Source organism: Heteronotia binoei, chromosome 8 (assembly GCF_032191835.1).
Source record: "Heteronotia binoei isolate CCM8104 ecotype False Entrance Well chromosome 8, APGP_CSIRO_Hbin_v1, whole genome shotgun sequence".
Lineage (NCBI taxonomy): Eukaryota > Metazoa > Chordata > Lepidosauria > Squamata > Gekkonidae > Heteronotia > Heteronotia binoei.
Window position 1 is genome coordinate 20,601,308 of NC_083230.1, and position 18,312 is coordinate 20,619,619.

At 46.5% G+C, this 18,312-nt stretch overlaps 1 protein-coding gene across 1 annotated transcript in view; it reads left to right on the forward strand.

Annotated features, from left to right (window-relative positions):
- Window positions 1-18,312, forward strand: part of MOV10L1 (Mov10 like RNA helicase 1) — a 111,032-nt gene that overhangs the window by 46,380 nt on the left and 46,340 nt on the right. The window contains exons 11-17 of the mRNA XM_060244397.1: window positions 2,792-2,969; window positions 4,855-4,922; window positions 6,058-6,149; window positions 6,745-6,803; window positions 10,926-11,035; window positions 11,893-11,986; window positions 12,599-12,777. Of these exons, the coding sequence (XP_060100380.1) occupies window positions 2,792-2,969; window positions 4,855-4,922; window positions 6,058-6,149; window positions 6,745-6,803; window positions 10,926-11,035; window positions 11,893-11,986; window positions 12,599-12,777 (780 nt within the window). The remainder of the gene's footprint in view (window positions 1-2,791; window positions 2,970-4,854; window positions 4,923-6,057; window positions 6,150-6,744; window positions 6,804-10,925; window positions 11,036-11,892; window positions 11,987-12,598; window positions 12,778-18,312) is intronic.

Genomic DNA, 18,312 nt, shown 5'->3' on the forward strand with positions numbered 1-18,312 from the left:
TCTGAATGTGTGTTTCTAAATCAAGCGTTTCTAAATCAAGTTTCTAAATAGACTTTTTATTTTTATTTTTTTAATTTTATTTTATTCGATTTATATCCCGCCCTACCCCACCGAGGCGGGCTCAGGGCGGTTTGAGTGCATTCAGCAAACACCAGATAAGGTTTGGTCCAAAATGTTGGGGAGGGGGCATTTTTGAAATGAGGGACAGGTGCCCCTGCCGCTACAGAATCACAGGGTCAGTTGGTCTTGGTGATCAAAAGATACAACCTTAGTCATGGTTTTAAGCCAAGAGCATGATTTAGCCACTTTAATTTTGTTTATTACTATCATTGTCAAGGAATGTAGATTGCCAGAATTGGCACTTGTCTTTGTTTTTCCTTATCTACCTCACTAGTAAAGGAGTGGGTTGAATGGGAGAAGTGAGGAGCTCACATATTTTACCTATACAGGATTAAGTGTGGTGTGGAAACACTGGCGGAATAGAGTAGATCCTTGTTTGATTATTGGATAAATCTCATTATATAGGTACTAGTATTCAGGTGTATCCCTCAGTTTCATGGAGTCTTCTCTCTGAAACTCCTTTTAATATGGACATTCTGTGGGGGTCGGGCATGAAATATATTCTCAAAGCCCTAATCCTTGGTGTTTATCAAAGAATTTAGGGGGTGGTTCGTTCTTGGGGCACGGAGATAAGATGAAGGTATGTTGAACTCAGCAATTTTTAATTCAGCTGCATATCGTACTAGTGAGGTGTTAGCTATCTTCTTGTGGTTAGAGCAATAGAACAAAAACTGGGGATATCTGTGTTGTATTTCTAGAATTAGACTATAATATGACCTTGGCCAACGCATTTCATTCTATACTTAAGGGTTTTCCAAGTGAGATAATCTTTTTCCTCCTCCTTTTGTGGCTAGGGTCGTTGGTCATCTGTGCAACGCTTGCGACCCTTTTCCTTAGTAGCTGTCCTGGCATAGAACATTGTTCTTGAAAGCATGCTTTGTATTGTGTATTTTATTTTATTACTAAGGCGTCAGTCGATATATCAGTATATTTAATTTTCAACATGGCCAAATTTGTGGCTACTTAAATTTAGATTTTGGAGCAGCAAACAGTCAAGGCAGATTTTACGACAAACTTTAAAAAAAAATCCTCTAGGTTTAGGTCAGCCTAGCCCAGTCGCATCAGAAATTGGAAGCTAATTGGGGTCAACCAAAGTTACTACTTGGATGGGAGACCACCAAAGAAGACTGGGGGCGTTTTCGCACAGGGCTTACCCCGGAGCGACGTCCCTCTTCACCGCGCAGCGTCTGCGCGGATTTCGCACCAACTGCTCCGCAGAACCCGGAAGAGCCGCAAAGTCCCGCGGCTTTTGCGTCGCAAATGTAAACCGCCAAAAACCAGTTTATATTTGCGACGCAAAAGCTGCGGGACTTTGCGGCTCTTCCGGGTTCTGCGGAGCAGTTGGTGTGAAATCCGCGCAGATGCTGTGCAGTGAAGAGGGACGTCGCTCCGGGGTAAGCCCTGTGCGAAAACGCCTTGGGATTGCTATGCAGAGAAAGTCAGTGGCAGATCACCTTCTCTTTCCCGTAGATCTGAGTTTGCCATGAGTTGGTTGCGATTTGATGGCACTTAATCATTTGCACAGAAACCCGAAATCTTAAGTAACGTCGGGAGGAAGAGCCAATACTCTACTGACTTCACTGCAATTAGTAACAGCTTATTTCTAGCTGGGGACTTGGCTTAGTCCAGTTGACTCAAAGCTTGCCATGTTAAGTGTGAGCCTTACTCCAAGGGACTTACGGAACAAATCCTTGTCAGTTGTACAGAATGGATTATTTAAAGAAGATTGGGCTATCCTAAAATTTTAGGCTGATTGGAAATACTCCCTTATTCACTTCTATTTATCTTATCAAAAAATGTTTGAATTGCCTAAATACTTATTTTATTTAACAGTCCCAATATATTGTCACTCTTTCCTGTTACTAAAATGTAATGCAGTACCTTCTGCTGAGATAAAGGGCCATTTTAGTAGAATTCCTCTTTAGAAATACTTCTGTATTTATTGTAAAGACCAAAGTTGCCCATATCTTTTGTAGTTGCCCCATTATACCTCACCGTCATCAATATATTACCCCTTGAACTGGTAGCCTACAGAACATTTCAGAACAACAGAAACAAAAGATTTTGTTGTCAGTATTTAAAAAGTGCACATGTGATTTAGCCGTATTTATCTATACAGTTATAAATATTCTGAGGTATGGCTTGTAGGCTTTTAGGTTTCAGGGAAAGGATACCATGTGGTGTGCATGATTCCCCCAGGTCTGGTTGCTAGCTACTGTCCCACAACAGCCATCCAACAATGACCAGTGTGTGCAGTGGTTAAAGTTCCAGGCTAGGACCTAAGACCCAGGTTTCAATTGACAATATGCTATGTAAGTTCACTGGGCAATTGGGCCAGTTATATTTTCTCAGCCTAACCTATCTCACGGGGTTTTGTGAGGATAAAATGGAGGAGAGAAACAGGAGAAGGAGAGGCTGTAATTGCTTTCCCTTCCTTAAAAGCGTGGGGGAGGGGAAAATAAAATGAGATGCCATCTGCAAATCCTTACTGGGCCCTTATTTGTTACTACCTATCTGTAACTGTGGAAGTGCAGTAGCTACGTTCTTAGGCTAATTTACAGTGTGCACATTGTTAGCTACTTGAAAGAGAAGTACAGTACCACAGGCCTTAATGTGTGTTGTGAGTTATGGGGGTTCTCCAATCTAAGCCATGTCATAAACTTCATTTCAGGGCCTCTCTCTAGCTAACTATGGAGCATTTTTTTCTACTCTGCTGTGGCTTGAGGAAATCCACGAAGAGATGGAAATGAAGGATTTTGCCTTGTGTGGAGTCTCCTTGAAAAGGAATGGAAACTTCCTGGTTCTTGACGTGCCGGGGATCACAGAGGGTCGCCCTCGCGTGTCTATAGGTGTGCCATTCTTCATATTGTAATGTAGTGTTAACATTGCGTGTAGCAGAGTAGTATTCTAGCCACATTAACAGCATTGGCAGGTGTTGCAAACTATACTTTGTTACAAAATAACTGTATAGGAGTTACAAAATAGCTTTTTTTTTCTTTTTCGAGTTTGAAATACGATAAGGTTTAAAACAGAACCTTAAGCTGCTTTTCTCTTAAATGGAATCTGTTCCCGTTAAGTATCCCAAGTTATAATAATAAGTTTTTATTTATACCCCGCCCTCCCCGCCAAGGCAGGCTCAGGGCGGCTTACAAAGCATGATATAATATCATGGTATAACAATAAACAGATAAGAAAATCAATAAACAACGGCATAAATACAATATATAGATTAATATTAAAATTAAGCTAAAAACAATGCAATGGTGCTACAATTTCTGTTTATCCAAGATAGCGTAATATTAATTCTGGTTCCATCTTAAAAGGCTAATTGGAAGAGGGCAGTTTTGCAGGCCCCTACGGAACTGATTGAGATCCCGTAGGGATTTGTGTGCACAAATGGTTGCAATCCTTATTTCACAACATGGCTTAAGACATATCAAAATTTCCATGTTAGCCTGCATACATATTTTATTCCTTAAAATCCTAACCTACTGGAAGAGTCCTGAAGCCATAGATGAAACTATTTCCTGTTTTTATGGAAGATGGCAGGAGCCTGCTGATCATTTTTCTGTGCATTATTTCAAAAAAGGTATCTCCTACCATACCCCAAAAATCTCAAGAATGCCATATAGGGCAACAGTGAATGATAAAATCCAACTAGCAAAATAGCAGGTGTGTGGATAAAGGAATTCGTCCTTAGCGTTGTATTTTGGGTGTTTTACTGGAGCCTTCATTATCAATGGAGGCCCAGATAACTGCCACTGCCAAGTCAGCATTCTTCCACCTGAGGCGGGCGAGGCAGTTGGCCCCTTTCCTAGAGCGTCGGGACCTAGCAATGGTGATCCATGCGACGGTCACCTCAAGACTGGACTACTGTAACGCTCTCTACATGGGGCTGCCTCTGTGCCGGACCCGGGAATTGCAGCTAGTGCAGAATGCGGCGGCCAGGCTGTTACTTGGTCTCCCAAGATGGGAGCATATACGGCCGGGGCTGCGCGGACTGCACTGGCTGCCGATTGTATACCGGATCCAGTACAAAGTGCTGGTCATAACCTTTAAAGCCCTATATGGCCAAGGACCGACCTACCTGAGGGACCATCTCTCCCCATATGAGCCCCAGAGAGCACTGAGATCAGTAGGAAAAAACAGATTGAATATCCCTGGGCCAAAAGAAGTTAAACTTCAAAACACCCGCACTCGGGCCTTTTCCGCCGCGGCCCCACGCCTTTGGAATCAGCTCCCAGAGGAGGTGCGGGCCCTGCGGAACTTAGACCAGTTCCGCAGGGCCTGCAAGACCACTCTCTTCAAACAGGCATTTATTAACAACTGAAGTATAGGTGCACAATAAAGGAAACGCCAAAATGGTCTGTCTAGGGATCTACCATCACTATACCATCTGACAGACACAATGTCAAATAATAATGTTTACCGCCAGATTCAATAGTGTTAGATTTAGGAATGTTTTAACTAATTATTGCTTGGTATTAATGTGAATTTAATGTTTTATTATTGTATTGTTCACTTTTAAATGCTGTTAGCCGCCCTGAGCCTGCTTCAGCGGGGGAGGGCGGGATACAAATAAAATTTTACATTACATTACATTACATTTAAAGACATCATTGAAGCCCTGAAAATGGAAGCACTTTACTTTGCTTAAATTTCCTGTTATGTATATGGAAGTTTGTTTGGAGTGGTACGAAGAGGAAAAAATTTCACATGTGTGTTCTAAATTAGGTGACAAAGTGATATTGAAGACCCAAGATTACTTGAAGCAAATAAATTACATTGCATCTGTTGCTGAGGTAAGCTGCCTTTGCCTTATTTATTCATTATGACATCCAGTGTCTGCCCTAGGGCACATGGGGCCCCAGGCATGCTCCCTGCCTGCCGCCGCCTCCCACCCTCCCTCTGCAGCGCTGCACTCCTTTGCGCGCCCCCCATCAATCAAAGGAGCGGGCCGCAACGAGGATCAGCCCTACCGACTTCGAGGCGGCCGGCATCTGAGTGTTCTTTGAAGAGAGAGCCGGAGGAGGCTTCTCCCCCCTCCTTTTCAGAAGCCTCCTCCAGCTCTCTCCAAAGAACATTCAGATACCAGCCACCTCAAAGCTGGTAGGGCTGATCCTCATCGCGACGCACTCCTCTGATTGCATGGGGGGGGGCAGAAGGGAGGGGAGGGAACTGGCAGTGGCGGCGGGGGATGGAGAGGCAAATTTAGGCATTTGTCTTGGGCACCAGGAGCGGGGAGCCTCCCCCAGTGCCCCTAGGCAACTGCCTAGTTTGCCTAGTGGGCGAGCTGGTCCTGATTACATCCTTGGGCCTATATTTGTACTGATTTATAGAACGTGTCCAATGGAAACCACCACCGATATATACTGCTTTGTTTTACTGTACTGTTATGGTTTTAGTTTGTAAGTTTTAATTGTTTTTAACCTTTGCTGTTTTCTGTCCTGAGCCTGTTCATGGGAAAGGGTTGGAATATCATTCAACAGAAATAAATAACCTGCCTTTCTCCCTATCGGTGACTCCAAGTGGCTTACATTGTTCTGCTCGCCTCCATTTTATCCGTACAGCAACTCTCTGAGGTTGATGAGGCTAAGAATTTGTGACTGTCCCAAGGTCACCCAGCAAGCTTCCATTGTCGAGTGAGGATTTCAACCTGGATCTCCCCTATCTTAGCCTGATACTCTAATCACTACATTATACTGGGTTTTGGGGGGTGGGGTGTGATGGAAAGGGGATACAAAAATTTGTCTTGAGGGTTGTATTTAGCCCCTTTGGCTTTAGAATTAATTTCATCGAAGGTTTTTTGTGTTTTGAGTTGTATAAATTTCTACAAATGTGCTTCTGTTAAACGCATGTCGAAATATAATTTGGATAGTATATAATAGTTTTAGGAGGTCTGAAGTTCAAACTCTGTTTTCATCCTCTTACACGTAGATTCATGAAGAAGAAGTTACTCTAAGGCTTAACCCAGAATTTGAACAGGCTTATAATGGCGAACCCATGGATGTAGAGTTTACATTTAATAGGTATGCGCTATAGATTTTACAGTTGGATGACAGGGTGTTTTGTGGCACACGTATATGTAGTTGAGAAGATTTGGGAAGCTCATTCTTGAACACTTTGATTGTGTGCATTGTAAAGGTTTTTACATAAGAGAAAAAGTAGATAACTCTATTAGGTTGTTTTGCACAGGTTGCTCTAACGTCTCTGTGAGTGAGGGAAGCAAACGTGGTGATCCTAAAGGATTTTTCTGGAGGAAGAGTAATCTACGGCAGCTGAGGCTTCCATGTGTGGAGCAGTGTTGACTTAAGGGCCTTTTCCTCATTAATATGATAGCAACATTGTACATAAAAAAAATGCAAATCTTCACTAAAGATGAGATTGTCCTAATTTAGAAGACCTGTTATCTTTTATTTTTAAATGGAGTACAGCTTTGTCCATCTTTAAAGAAATACTGGATAACACCTTTAGCTGCTAATGAGAAATGGTTGGACTGAAACTGGTAGCTTTAAGGCATTTGTGTTTATTTGTAGATAGAGCACTAGCTCAAATATGTTGATTGTGCGCACTGTTGTAAGTTCCGGAACACTAATTCTAGCTTCTGTTCTGATCTCTTGTTAGAGCTACTACCAGGAGATGCCATTTTGCTGTAGAACAAGCCATCCATCTACGAGAAAAAGGTAGGATATGTCTTCTCCTCGAATGAATGAAAGACCCAGCCTTTTCCAAACAAACTGCCACCATTTGGAGGCTGCTTTAAATTACTTCTGCTTAAGGGCTGCCCTATACCCCACTCAGTTCAGAAGGCGCAAACTGTGGTGTGTTGTGCTACTGATGCCGCTGAAATAACTCTTTTAACTGAGGTGTCAATTCTACACAGCTAATCATCTTGGACAGGAGAAAGGGAATTTATTCAGAGCTCCTCTGGAATGGGAACCTTCAGCCTTTTGATCTGTTAAGATCCTTGTATGGTCTGGACCAGGGGTCGGGAACGTACGGATCAAGAGTCGCATGCGGCTCTTTCATGACATACTTGCGGCTCTTTGGCTGCCTGACTGGAGCAAGGAGGAAATGTCATCGTGGGCTCTCGCTGTGTCTCTGGCTCGCGGCGGCAGCGCGGAAGGGAGGGGGAACTCTCACGAGGTTTGGGCACAGGGGGGAACTTTCGCAAGGTTTGGGCACAGAGTGGCGCATTTTGGGACTGGCTGAATGGAGCGAGGAGTTGTGTGCGGTGGCAAAAAGGAGCATTCAAATTCGGGACCCCGCTTAAGCTGCGAGCTTTGCTGGGACTTTGGCTGGCAGGTTAGAGCCACGCTGCAGGGGGTGAAAGCGGTGCGGGGGTGGGGGAGAGGGTGAAAAAGGAGCTTCTCTGGGGAAGGTGCGGTGGTGCTGGCGCGGCTCCTCCTACTGCCGGGCTCCTGGGCGGGCAGCACCTGAGGGCAGGCGGGGGGGGGGGCCTCCCTCTCCTTTCCCTCACACACAAGAGTGGCGACAGTGAGGAGGGAGGCCCGGGCCACGTGGGAACATCTCCTCAGAGGGCCCAGCTGCCTCCCTCCCTGCGAGCCCCCTCACCTCCCCCCCCCCCCCTGGACCCAGGCGGTGTTTGGCCCCATCCTCCTTCAGGAGTTAAAAAGTAAAGGTCAATCTCTCCCCCCCCCCCCCCCCCCACTTTCAGTCTTATTTATAGAGGAGGAATATGAATATAAAGGCGCTTCTTTCTCCCTCTCCCATTTTATAAGGTTTTTAGAGTCCGAGCTTTTACAGTTTCCCAACCTGGCTGCATGTGGACCTTGGCATAAATATAGACGAGCAAACACAGTGTGATTCTTTGTGGCTTTTTAAAAATTTTCTTTGTCAGCTATGTCAGCCAGTTCCATTTCAGGATCTGGTTGACTCACACCTGCAAATGCAGTCATACTCAATAGGGATGGATCGATGTTCAGGCGAGTGACAGGGAAGGATAATGTGTTTTTTTCCTCTCTGAACTCTCAGAATCGTTATGCAAACGATGTTTGCATTGCGGCGATTGCAGAATGCAAATACTCCATATCTATCATATTGTGAGCTTGTTTGAACTCCCTCAAAGAGGGGAAGTGAGACAGTGTACCTCTCTGTAAATCTCTGGCAAACACTGTCAAGTTGCACTCAGATGCAAAACCTCCTCCAGCACGTGCAAGGCTGTGCTTCCTTTCCCCTGAAGACTTGCGTTCAGCGTGTTGAGGTGCGCTGTCGTATCTGCCATGAAGTGTAGCTTTTCCAGTCACTCTGGCTGTTCCAGCTCAGGAAAGGGGAGTCCTGTGCTTCCCAGGAAAGTTTTCACCTCTTCCAGACACGCGGCAAAGCGTTTGAGTACCTCCCCTTTGGACAGCCAACGGACTCTGTTGTGCCGACAGGAGATCAGAATACGTGCTTTCCACCTCCTCCAGTAGCGAACGGAACTGACGGTGATTTAAACCTTTTGCCATTGTTTTATTGACAATCTGAATGACGACATTCGTTACCTCTGTGCATTCTGGTGGAAAGGTGTGAGCGCACAATGCCTCTTGGTGCAGGATGCAGTGAAACGTCATCAGCGTTCTACCCAGCGACTTCTGCAGTAAAGCCACAAAGCCCTTCTGCGCTCCTGTCATACTTGGTGCCCCGTCTGTAGCCACTGACACCAGGTGAGTGGTGTTTATTGCTTTAGTTCTTAAAGAATCCAAGACAGCCTCACAGATGTCTTCCCTCCGTGTCTGACTTCTTAGTGGTATCAAATCATTGTAATTGTAATTATCATGTATGGTTTTATTATGTGTTGTGAGCCGCCCTGAGCCTGCCCCGGCGGGGAGGACAGGATATAAATAAAAAGTATTATTATTATTATTGTTATTATTGTTGTTGTTGTTGTTATTATTTCTTCCTGTGTCCAGCAGAGCTCACATATCGGCGGAACAGCGCTATTTGTTCAATATCACTTCTGTCTTTGGACTCATCACAGGCGATCGAGGACACCATTGCTGAACGGATGTCTTTAATTTGCTGTCTGGCGATGTTTTCTGCCGTTTTTATGGTTCTTTCTTTGACAGTCCTCGCAGAGAGAGGCATCTCTCTGATTTTCTGCACAATTTCACTCTTGTTTTTAAAGTCCGAGAATAGATGTTCTGAAATCTTCATGAATGATTCTTTTATATAATCTCCATCTGTGAACGGCTTCCCATGCCTGACTATTTCCTGAGCAGCCACAAAATTAGCATATGTAGTTGAATTGGCAGACTTAATCCACTTCTTGAAGTGAGTTTTACTCAAATCAACCTTCCGCATCAGTTCCGAAACAGATTTTCTTCTCTCATCTCCATCCGGATATTTTTCAGCAAAGGCTTTGTGTTTAGTTTGGAAATGTCTCGCAACATTCGACTTTTTGTTGTTTGCCAATTTCTCACCACATATTAAACATAATGGTAAACCAGTCTCGTCAGTAGTGAAAGCGAATGAATCTGCCCGTGCTCCAATAAATGTTCTGTTTTCTTCTGAAATTTCTCTTTTCTTGGATTTGTCCATGGTTGGCCACCAGAGATCAAAAAGCACAATAAATCTCCCGAGCCTTCTCTGCAGTGTACTGGTCAATCTAGGGGGTGGGGGGGGGGGGAGAAGAGAGATTCACACACTTCACTGAAGTGTAACTGAAGGAAAGAAATTTTTAAAAGCCACAAAGAATCACACTGTGTTTGCTCATCTATATTTATGCAAAGGTCCACATGCAGCCAGGTTGGGAAGTGTAAAAGCTCGGACTCCAAAAACCTTATAAAACGGGAGAGGGGAGAAAGAAGCGCCTTTATGTTCATATTCCTCCTCTATAAATGAGACTGAAAGTGGCGGGGGGGGGGGAGATTGACCTTTTCTTTCTAACTCCCGAAGGAGGCCGGGGCCAAACACCGGGGCCAGAGGGGGAAGGGGAGGAGGCTCGCAGGGAGGGAGGCGGCCGGGCCTTCTGAGGAGGCGATGTTCCCATGCGTCCCAGGCCTCCCTCCTCGCCACCACCACCCTTGCATGTGAGGGAAAGGAGTCCGGTAGCAGGAGGGAAAGGAGTCCGGTAGCAGGAGGGAAAGGAGTCCGGTAGCAGGAGAGAAAGGAGAGGGAGTCCCCCCCGCCTGCCTGCCCTCAGGTGCTGCCCGCCCAGGAGCCCAGCAGCAGGAGGGAAAGGAGAGGGAAGCTCCCCTGCCTGCCCACCTGCTCTCAGGTGCTGCCCCGCCCAGGAGCCCGGCAGCAGGAGGAGCCACGCCAGCACCACCACCGCTTCCCCAGAGACGCTCCTTTTTCTCCCTCTCTCTCCCCCCCCACCACTTTCACCCCCCTGCGGCGCGGCTCTAACCTGCCAGCCAAAGTCCCAGCAAAGCTCGCAGCTTAAGCGGGGTCCCGAATTTGAATGCTCCTTTTTTGCCGCCACGCACAACTCCTCGCTCCAGTCAGCCAGTCCCAAAATGCACCACTCCGACGATGCTGTGCCCAAACCTCGCGAGAGTTCCCCCCTGCGCCCATATTTTGCCAGAGTTCCCCCTCCCTTCCGCTCTGCCGCCGCGAACCGGAGACGCTGCTGTTGAGAGAACCGCGCGAGCCCACAATGACATTTCCTCCTTGCTCCAGTCAGCCAGCCAAAGAGCCGCAAGTAAGTTATGAAAGAGCCGCATGCGGCTCTCGAGCCGTACGTTCCCGACCCCCGGGCTAGAAACATGCTTTTTCTGCTTCTATAACCTTTGTTGCTATTAAATAAGATGCAGCTACAGTTCAGAATAACGTATCATCCTGTTCTCTTGGCCTGTCCAAAGTTTTATTTCCAGACAGTCTTGCAGTGCAGTCTCTTCAAGTAGTCAAGCAGTGGTGTGGTTCGGAGTGTCCTGGCAGCGCTGAAAGACTGAGCACAACACAAGGAGATGAGGTACACTACAATCACCAGTGTATTGTTGGTTTTGCGCTAGACGGCTTACTACTTTGAGTGCCAAAATGATGAGCACCAAAGCCTTGAATAAGACGTCTTGCTAATATTGAAAAACTTCAGTGCTGTGTCGTGTAGTCATTTGGAACAAACTCCAAAGGTGTAGATCTTGGAGACTGCTGCCTCATTCTACAGCTCAGCTCACCCCTTTGAATTTTTTTTTTTTTAAAGCAAGCTCTGTGTTTCTCTCTCTTTCTTGACCAAATGTTTTTTCCAAGCTCTTTTCAAGCAGTATTATATATGGAAAACAGTTTGATGGCTATTAGGGTTTGTAGAATCTTTCGGGCTCAAGTGCCGTGTTCTACTGGAGAAAGTTTTCCTTCCAGACGTTTCGTTCTCAGCTGCGGAGAACATCCTCAGTGGCGTTGCAGCCGGAGCAGGCGCTCACACCTTCTTGGCTGCTGTGCATTGAGTGGGGCCAGGGCTGCTGGAGAGCTGCTATTTCTAGGCTGGAGGGGGTGTGATGAAAGGGCAATTGGTTTGTGGATGTGCCCATTGCTTGGTGGGGCTTCCTGGAAGGGTAGTGATAAGGAAACTGGCTGTTGAATGTGACCATTGTTCCGTGTTAATTGCTGGGAGGGTTGGAAGGGGTTTGAAGAGAAGGAAGATGGTTGTTGACTGTGCTGATTGTTCTTTGGAATTGATGGCTTTTTAGAATGCGCAACTGAATAAAGCTGTGCATACAGTTGTCAAGTTATTACTCTTACAGCAAAACTTTAACAACTTAAACAGTAACAATGGTTACTGTTTTAATATGACAAATGTTGATGTTTATTGCATTTTCCCTATGCTGTTTTCAGAATGAGAAGGAGCTAAGCATTAACCAAAAACGGCTTCCAAAGGAGAACAAGGTGGCTATTCTTCCTGACATGGCTACATTTGGCACATGGGCAAGTAAGTAGATATAATTCAGCGCTTGCTTTCTTTTTCCATATGTTAAGTCATTTTGTATATGCAGTTTAGAAGCTCTTCTGTACCTTTTGCTTATGTGTAGCTGAAGATGATAAGATATTTAAAACTGGGCATACTGTGAGGTCTAGAATACTAGGGAGGGGTGTTGAGTAATGGTTAGAGGGACTGGTGAGACCTAGGCTCAACTATTGACTTACTCATGAAGCACAACGATCTTAGATTGGTCATTCTCAGCCTGTACTATTGTATAAGGCTGTTGAGAGGATAAATTGGAGGAAGTATAAGGCTGTCGTGAGGATAAACTGGAGGAAGAAAGATCCATATATGCAATCATGAGCTTCTTGAAGAAAGGGTACAATAAAAAAAATACAGATTGAGCTATAGCAACTTTTTCTTAAATATAAATTACTGCTTAATCACTTACAAGTTTTTATAGTCCTTCACTGATTTGGGTGCCTTGATATTGCTGACTTGTTAATCAGTTTGATTCATGTTGTGTTGGGTGAGGCAAATACCTTATTTGCTACTTGGTGGACCAAGGAAAACCTAAAAGCAGGTTAGTGGTGTTTTAAATACAAGTTGTTTTTAATACAGGGAATGGCATGGCAACTTCTCAGCCAAGAAATGGTGATGTCTTCAATCCTTTGCTGAATGAGCATCAGAAATTAGCAGTGAAAAGGATACTTAGTGGTGAATGTCGCCCCATGCCTTATATTATCTTTGGACCACCTGGAACTGGCAAAACCGTAACACTAATTGAAGCAATTTTGCAGGTAAGGGTGAATGGAGTAATTAGGTCTTGCTACTGCCATTTGTAAAATTTAATACAGGACTTATTAGCTATAACTCTTTCATTCAGTCATCACTTAATCTTAGTTATAAATGATTTCCATTTTTTAATTTTAAAAGGAAGGGGGAAGCAAACCTAATACCTTGTCTATGGTGGGGGGAAGGGGGGTTCGGAAGAAAAGTAGAGTTTGTGGTTTGCTTTGTCCACCCCAAATAATCTTGGAATAAGAATAATTGCAGTAGTTTTGATCTAAACCAGGGGTGTCGAACTCTTTTGTTAGAGGGCCGGATCTGACATAAATGAGACCTTGCTGGGTTTGGCCATGTGTGTACCTATTTAAGATTAGGTAGCCGAGATATAAATTTTATAAAGAACACAGATAAACACTGATATATTTTTTTAAAACTTAAAACATGCTTAAAACGTTAGCACTTGTTGGTCTTAAAGGTGCTTTCTTTGTATTTCTCCCATGGGATCCAGGGAACTGGCCAAAGGAAGCTCTGGTTCTTTCCTTCCTTCCCCAGGGGACTGGGAGGGGGAGCCTCAGCCAATAGAAGGAAAAGAAGTTTGGCTCAGTAGTTCTGTTATGATATTGAGAGAGCCTGGCAAAGCAAGCTCTTCCTCCCCAAGGAAGGAGCCTTGGCCAATTGAGAAAACAGAGGATCTTCATCGTGGTCTCTGTGCAGTCCCACACATGGGTCTTTCCTTCGGCAACGGATCCTAATCTCAGAGACTCCAAAAGCTCGCTTGAGCGTTATTTTTGGTGCACTTTCAGTCTCGCCCTAGGGAGCAGGCACCGACTGTGCATGCCTGGAGCGAGCGGAAGGCGCCTCTCTCACTCTGTTTCTTCCTAACCGCCGCTCGGACAGCACCTACCTCATTGCGTTCCTCTCCTTAGCTCGTACTTCTCTTCATCTCTTCGTGTTCCTGTGGTATCGTATTCTTCTTTCCTTCCCTATTTTCGTCCCTATCTGTTAAAAAAAAAAAGCCTTATTCTGCGCTTTTCTTTTCTTTTCTTTCCTTTCCCCTTCCCCCCCCCCCCCCCCCCATCCAGAGCGTATGGAAGGGAAAACCACCTTCAAAACGTGCTGCAGTTGCAGAGCTAAAATCCCGTCCACCGACGGTCATTCCCGCTGTCTTTTCTGCCTTGGGGAAGCCCACAGGGTCAACTCGTGCACCCACTGTGCTAGTTTCGGCAAGCAGGCACGAAAAAGCAGGGCCGCCAGACTTCAGAGCTTTCTCCTTGAAAAGTCTCTCCAGGCTATGCCCACTTCCAGCAATTCACTGCCCTCCCAATCTAGAGAGGGAGGTTTGGCTGCTATGGCATCGCTAAGAAAGCGTAAGTCTGACAAATCTGCTTCCCGCCATTCCGAGTCCAGTCACAAGTCTAAGAAGTTGAGCCGTCACTTGGATCCATCCGCTTTGGCGCCCAAGAAACATCGGGAGTCTACAGCCAAAACCAGGAAGCCTTCCACTAAGTCGGCACCTTCGGCTTTGATGGCCTCGACTTCGACTTCCACCTCGACTCCGATGGCCTCGACTTTGACGCAGCATACAATCCCAACACTTTTGGCTGCAGAACTCACAGTGCCCACAGATGTCATCACTGAAATGCCCCAACTCGCTCAATCCACAGATGTGATTCCAATCCCATGCAGATCTCCATCGCTCCATGGCTCCCTGCCTCTGGATATCCTGGAACCGGACCCCAGGCATCTTTTGGATCCAAATGCATTCCGGGACATTGGGGTTTCTCCCCTGTATAGAGAACCAAGCACATATCGAGACGTCGGGGTTTCTCCCCTGTATAGAGAGCTTTGTGAGTCATCCACCCAAGTCTCAACCCAGCTTTATCGAGAAACATTGACTCAATTCTCAACTCAGGACTACAGGGCACCTCTCGATGGATTTTTCTCACCACCGTTCTTGCTCGCACATCCGCGCGGATCTCCACCATGACTACTGCCACGACTATTCCTCGGCCTTGAGATTGTCTTCGCCTTGGTACCATAGGGCTTACAGGTTTTTCTCCAGATCTCCTTCACATGAAAGACTTCAACACTCTCGGTACCGTGATTACGCTGAATACAGGCACTCTAGGAGTCGACATACTTCACCTACATATGTTCCTCGACTCCAAGTCTTGGCCTCAACCTCCACCTCGGCTCTGGCTCCTAGGTTTCTGATCCGAGCTCCTCATTCACCAATCGCAATGACTTCCTCAGCTCCAATCCAAGTCCCTTGCTCAGCGGTGGTAACCATGCGCTCGACTCCTTTAGCTCAACTGACAGATCCCAACAAATGGCTGTCTTCCTTGACTCCGAACCAGCCTCTGCTACCTCCAGACGACTCCGACTCAGAATCAGTGAGTTCTAGGCCCTCCGGCTCCGACCAACCTAATTCTCCAGCCTCCCCTGGCTCCGACACGCCTCGCCCCGACACGCCTCGCCCCGACCGCCTTTCTCCATCTGATGGCTCTAAGGCCTTTCTCAACCTAATTTCCACCATGGCGGAGGCTCTCAATGTCACCTTACCCTCTGACACCCTGGCAGTCACTGATGTGGTGCATGACGTAGTACAATCCGACCTGGCTGCTGGATCTTTACTGCCAATGCTCCCTGTACATCTTGAGGGACTTAAGGAAGCCTGGGACAAGCCAGCCTCCATCGCACCTACCCCTAAGAGGTTTGACTCTCTTTATAGAGTTCATGCCCCAGATTCGAAGTTTCTCTCCTCTCACCCTGCTCCCAATTCTATTATTGTACACTCTGCTTCCAAGGCAAAACCCTCACGACACCCTGCTCCACCGGACCGGGAAGGGCATAAACTCGACATCCTAGCACGAAAGATCTATGGCCTGGCTACCACCAACTCTAAGATTAACATTTATTTGGCTTATCTTTCGGCTTATGTTTTCAACCTTGCCAACCAGTTCACACCCCTAATTCCAACTTTACTAGACGCTTCTCAAAAGCTGGCTCATCAATTGGTTTCAGAACTCTCCAGAGTCAGTAAACAACAAATCATTACCGTTCGACATGCAGTGTCCTGCTTCTCCAGGGTCTTTGCGTCATCAGTAGCGCTTTGGCGCCATGCATGGCTTCGCTCAACCAACCTCCAGTCTGACATCAAACAAAAGATTGAGGATCTACCGTTTAATGGTCAAGGGTTGTTCCACGCATCCACAGACGAGGTCCTTACATCCATAGACAATGGCCGTAAGCGCGCTAAACACCTAGGTGTCACCCAGCAACAGCAGTCCCAAACTTTCAACTGCTCCCGACCCTGGAAACAGCCTTATCTGAAACGTCAACGTTCCCCTAAGCAGTCAGAATATTGGCGTCGGAAGCGACCCCCCCAAGGCAAGCAACCCTACCAGTCCTACCAGCAAAAGTCACACCCGCTGCCAAGCAAGAAGACTATGCCACCCTCCAAACAGTCTCTTTGACTTTCCCCTCCTGCTCTCTCCAGGCTGCACAAGGCTTTCCCCATTCCTCAAGACTTGGCAAAAGATCACCACAGACATCTGGGTACTTAGTATAATTCGAATAGGCTACTCCATAGAGTTCATTTCGCCATCACCATTTTATTTTAACTCTGCTGTCCCCATTTCTTCACAAAGAAATCCTAGATCTCCTTCACAAGGGGGCTATAGAACCCGTTCCCCTCCACCTTCAGAAGACGGGGTTTTACTCCAAATACTTTCTAGTCCCAAAATGAGACGGAGGCAGACGTCCAATTCTAGATCGCAGGAAACTCAACAAACAGATAATTTACAAAAAATTCAGCATGATCTCCATTCAGTCAATCCTGCCGTTAATCCCGCAGAACATCTGGATGGCATCTCTGAACCTTCAGGATCCCTACTTCCACATATCGATAAGGCCTCAACACCGGAAATACCTGAGATTCGTCATTGGTCACCACCACTTCCAATATCGGGCCCTCTCGTTCGGACTGTCCATGGGCCTTCGCATTTTCACAAAGTGTATGGCAGTGGTAGCTGCAGCTCTGCGTCTTCGAGATATCACCATCTTCCCGTACCTGGACGACTGGCTCCTGACTGCTCAATCACTTCAACAGCTCGAATGGGACATTCAAGTCATGCTATCGCTTCTAGCATCCTTAGGTCTGTGTGTGAACCTTACCAAGTCACAACTCACCCCTACCCAGGACTTACAATTCATAGGTGTCCACTTCTGCACACACCTTCATATGGTTTTCCTTCCTCTTCCACACAGTCTACAACTCATAGCGACTGCCACTGCTATTCTTCAATCTTCAGCTTAACCTGCTGTCGTGTTTCAACGTCTTCTGGGATACATGGCAGCAACTACATCCGTCATCAAATTCGCCAGGCTTCAGATGAGGCCTCTGCAACTTTGGTTTGTCCGCGCCTTCCATCCTCACAGGCAGCCCCAAACCCCGATTCTCACTGCACCCAAGGAGGTCCTCCTCTCTTTTCACCGGTGGACCCTTCAGCCCAACTTACTTCAGGGGATGCCCTTCATCCTGCCTTCCCTACTGCAAATGTCACCACGGATGCCTCGAAGTGGGGTTGGGGAGCCCACTTGGAGGACAAGACTGTCAGGGGTCTGTGGTCTTCTACAGAGAGAAAACTCCACATCAACTGCTTGGAACTAATAGCGGTCCACAGGTCTTTTCAATCCTTCCTTCCTTCTCTAATGGGTCGTCATGTTCAATTCACATCAGACAACATGGCAACCGTCTTCTACATAAACAGACGGGGGAACGAGATCTCTTCGACTTTGCCATCTCTCCATTGCCCTATGGAAGCGGTGCATCAAGCACAACATTTGCATCACTGCAATCCATCCACTCTGAGCAGAGAATACTCTAGCAGACTCTCTCAGCCGGTTTCGACTGGACGACCACAAATGGTCACTCAATCCTGCACAGCTTCACCACATCTTCCGTTGCTTCGGGAGCCCCAGTGTAGATGTCTTTGTCACACGACTCAACACCAGATGCCATCGCTTCTACGTGAGGGGGAGCAACGATGCATTTCTCCACGTTTGGACAGGAGGTCTCCATTACCTGTTCCCTCCATTTCTACTCATCACATGCTCGATCCTCAAGATCGAGATCAGACATACTGCATTCTCATCACTCCATGGTGGCCGAGACAACTGTGGTTCACAAGGCTTCTTCAGCTATCCCGCCACTCCTATCGCCGCCTCCCTATGGTACCCGACCTCCTCACTCAACATCAAGGTCAAGTCTGGCACCACAATCCTCAGATTCTACGCCTCATAGCATGGAGGATCCAGCCCTAACACTGCCCCCGGAAGTGTAACAGGTTATCCTCAATGCTAGGAAACCTCCCACTAGATGTTCCTACCTTCTCAAATGGAAGCGCTTCTCCGCATATGTACAATCTCATGACATTAATCTGGACATCGCTCCTATCTCCTTTATTCTATAGTACCTATTGTCCCTGCAAGCTTCAGGACTTAGTTACTCTTCGCTAGAGGTTTCATTTGTCCACCACCTCATC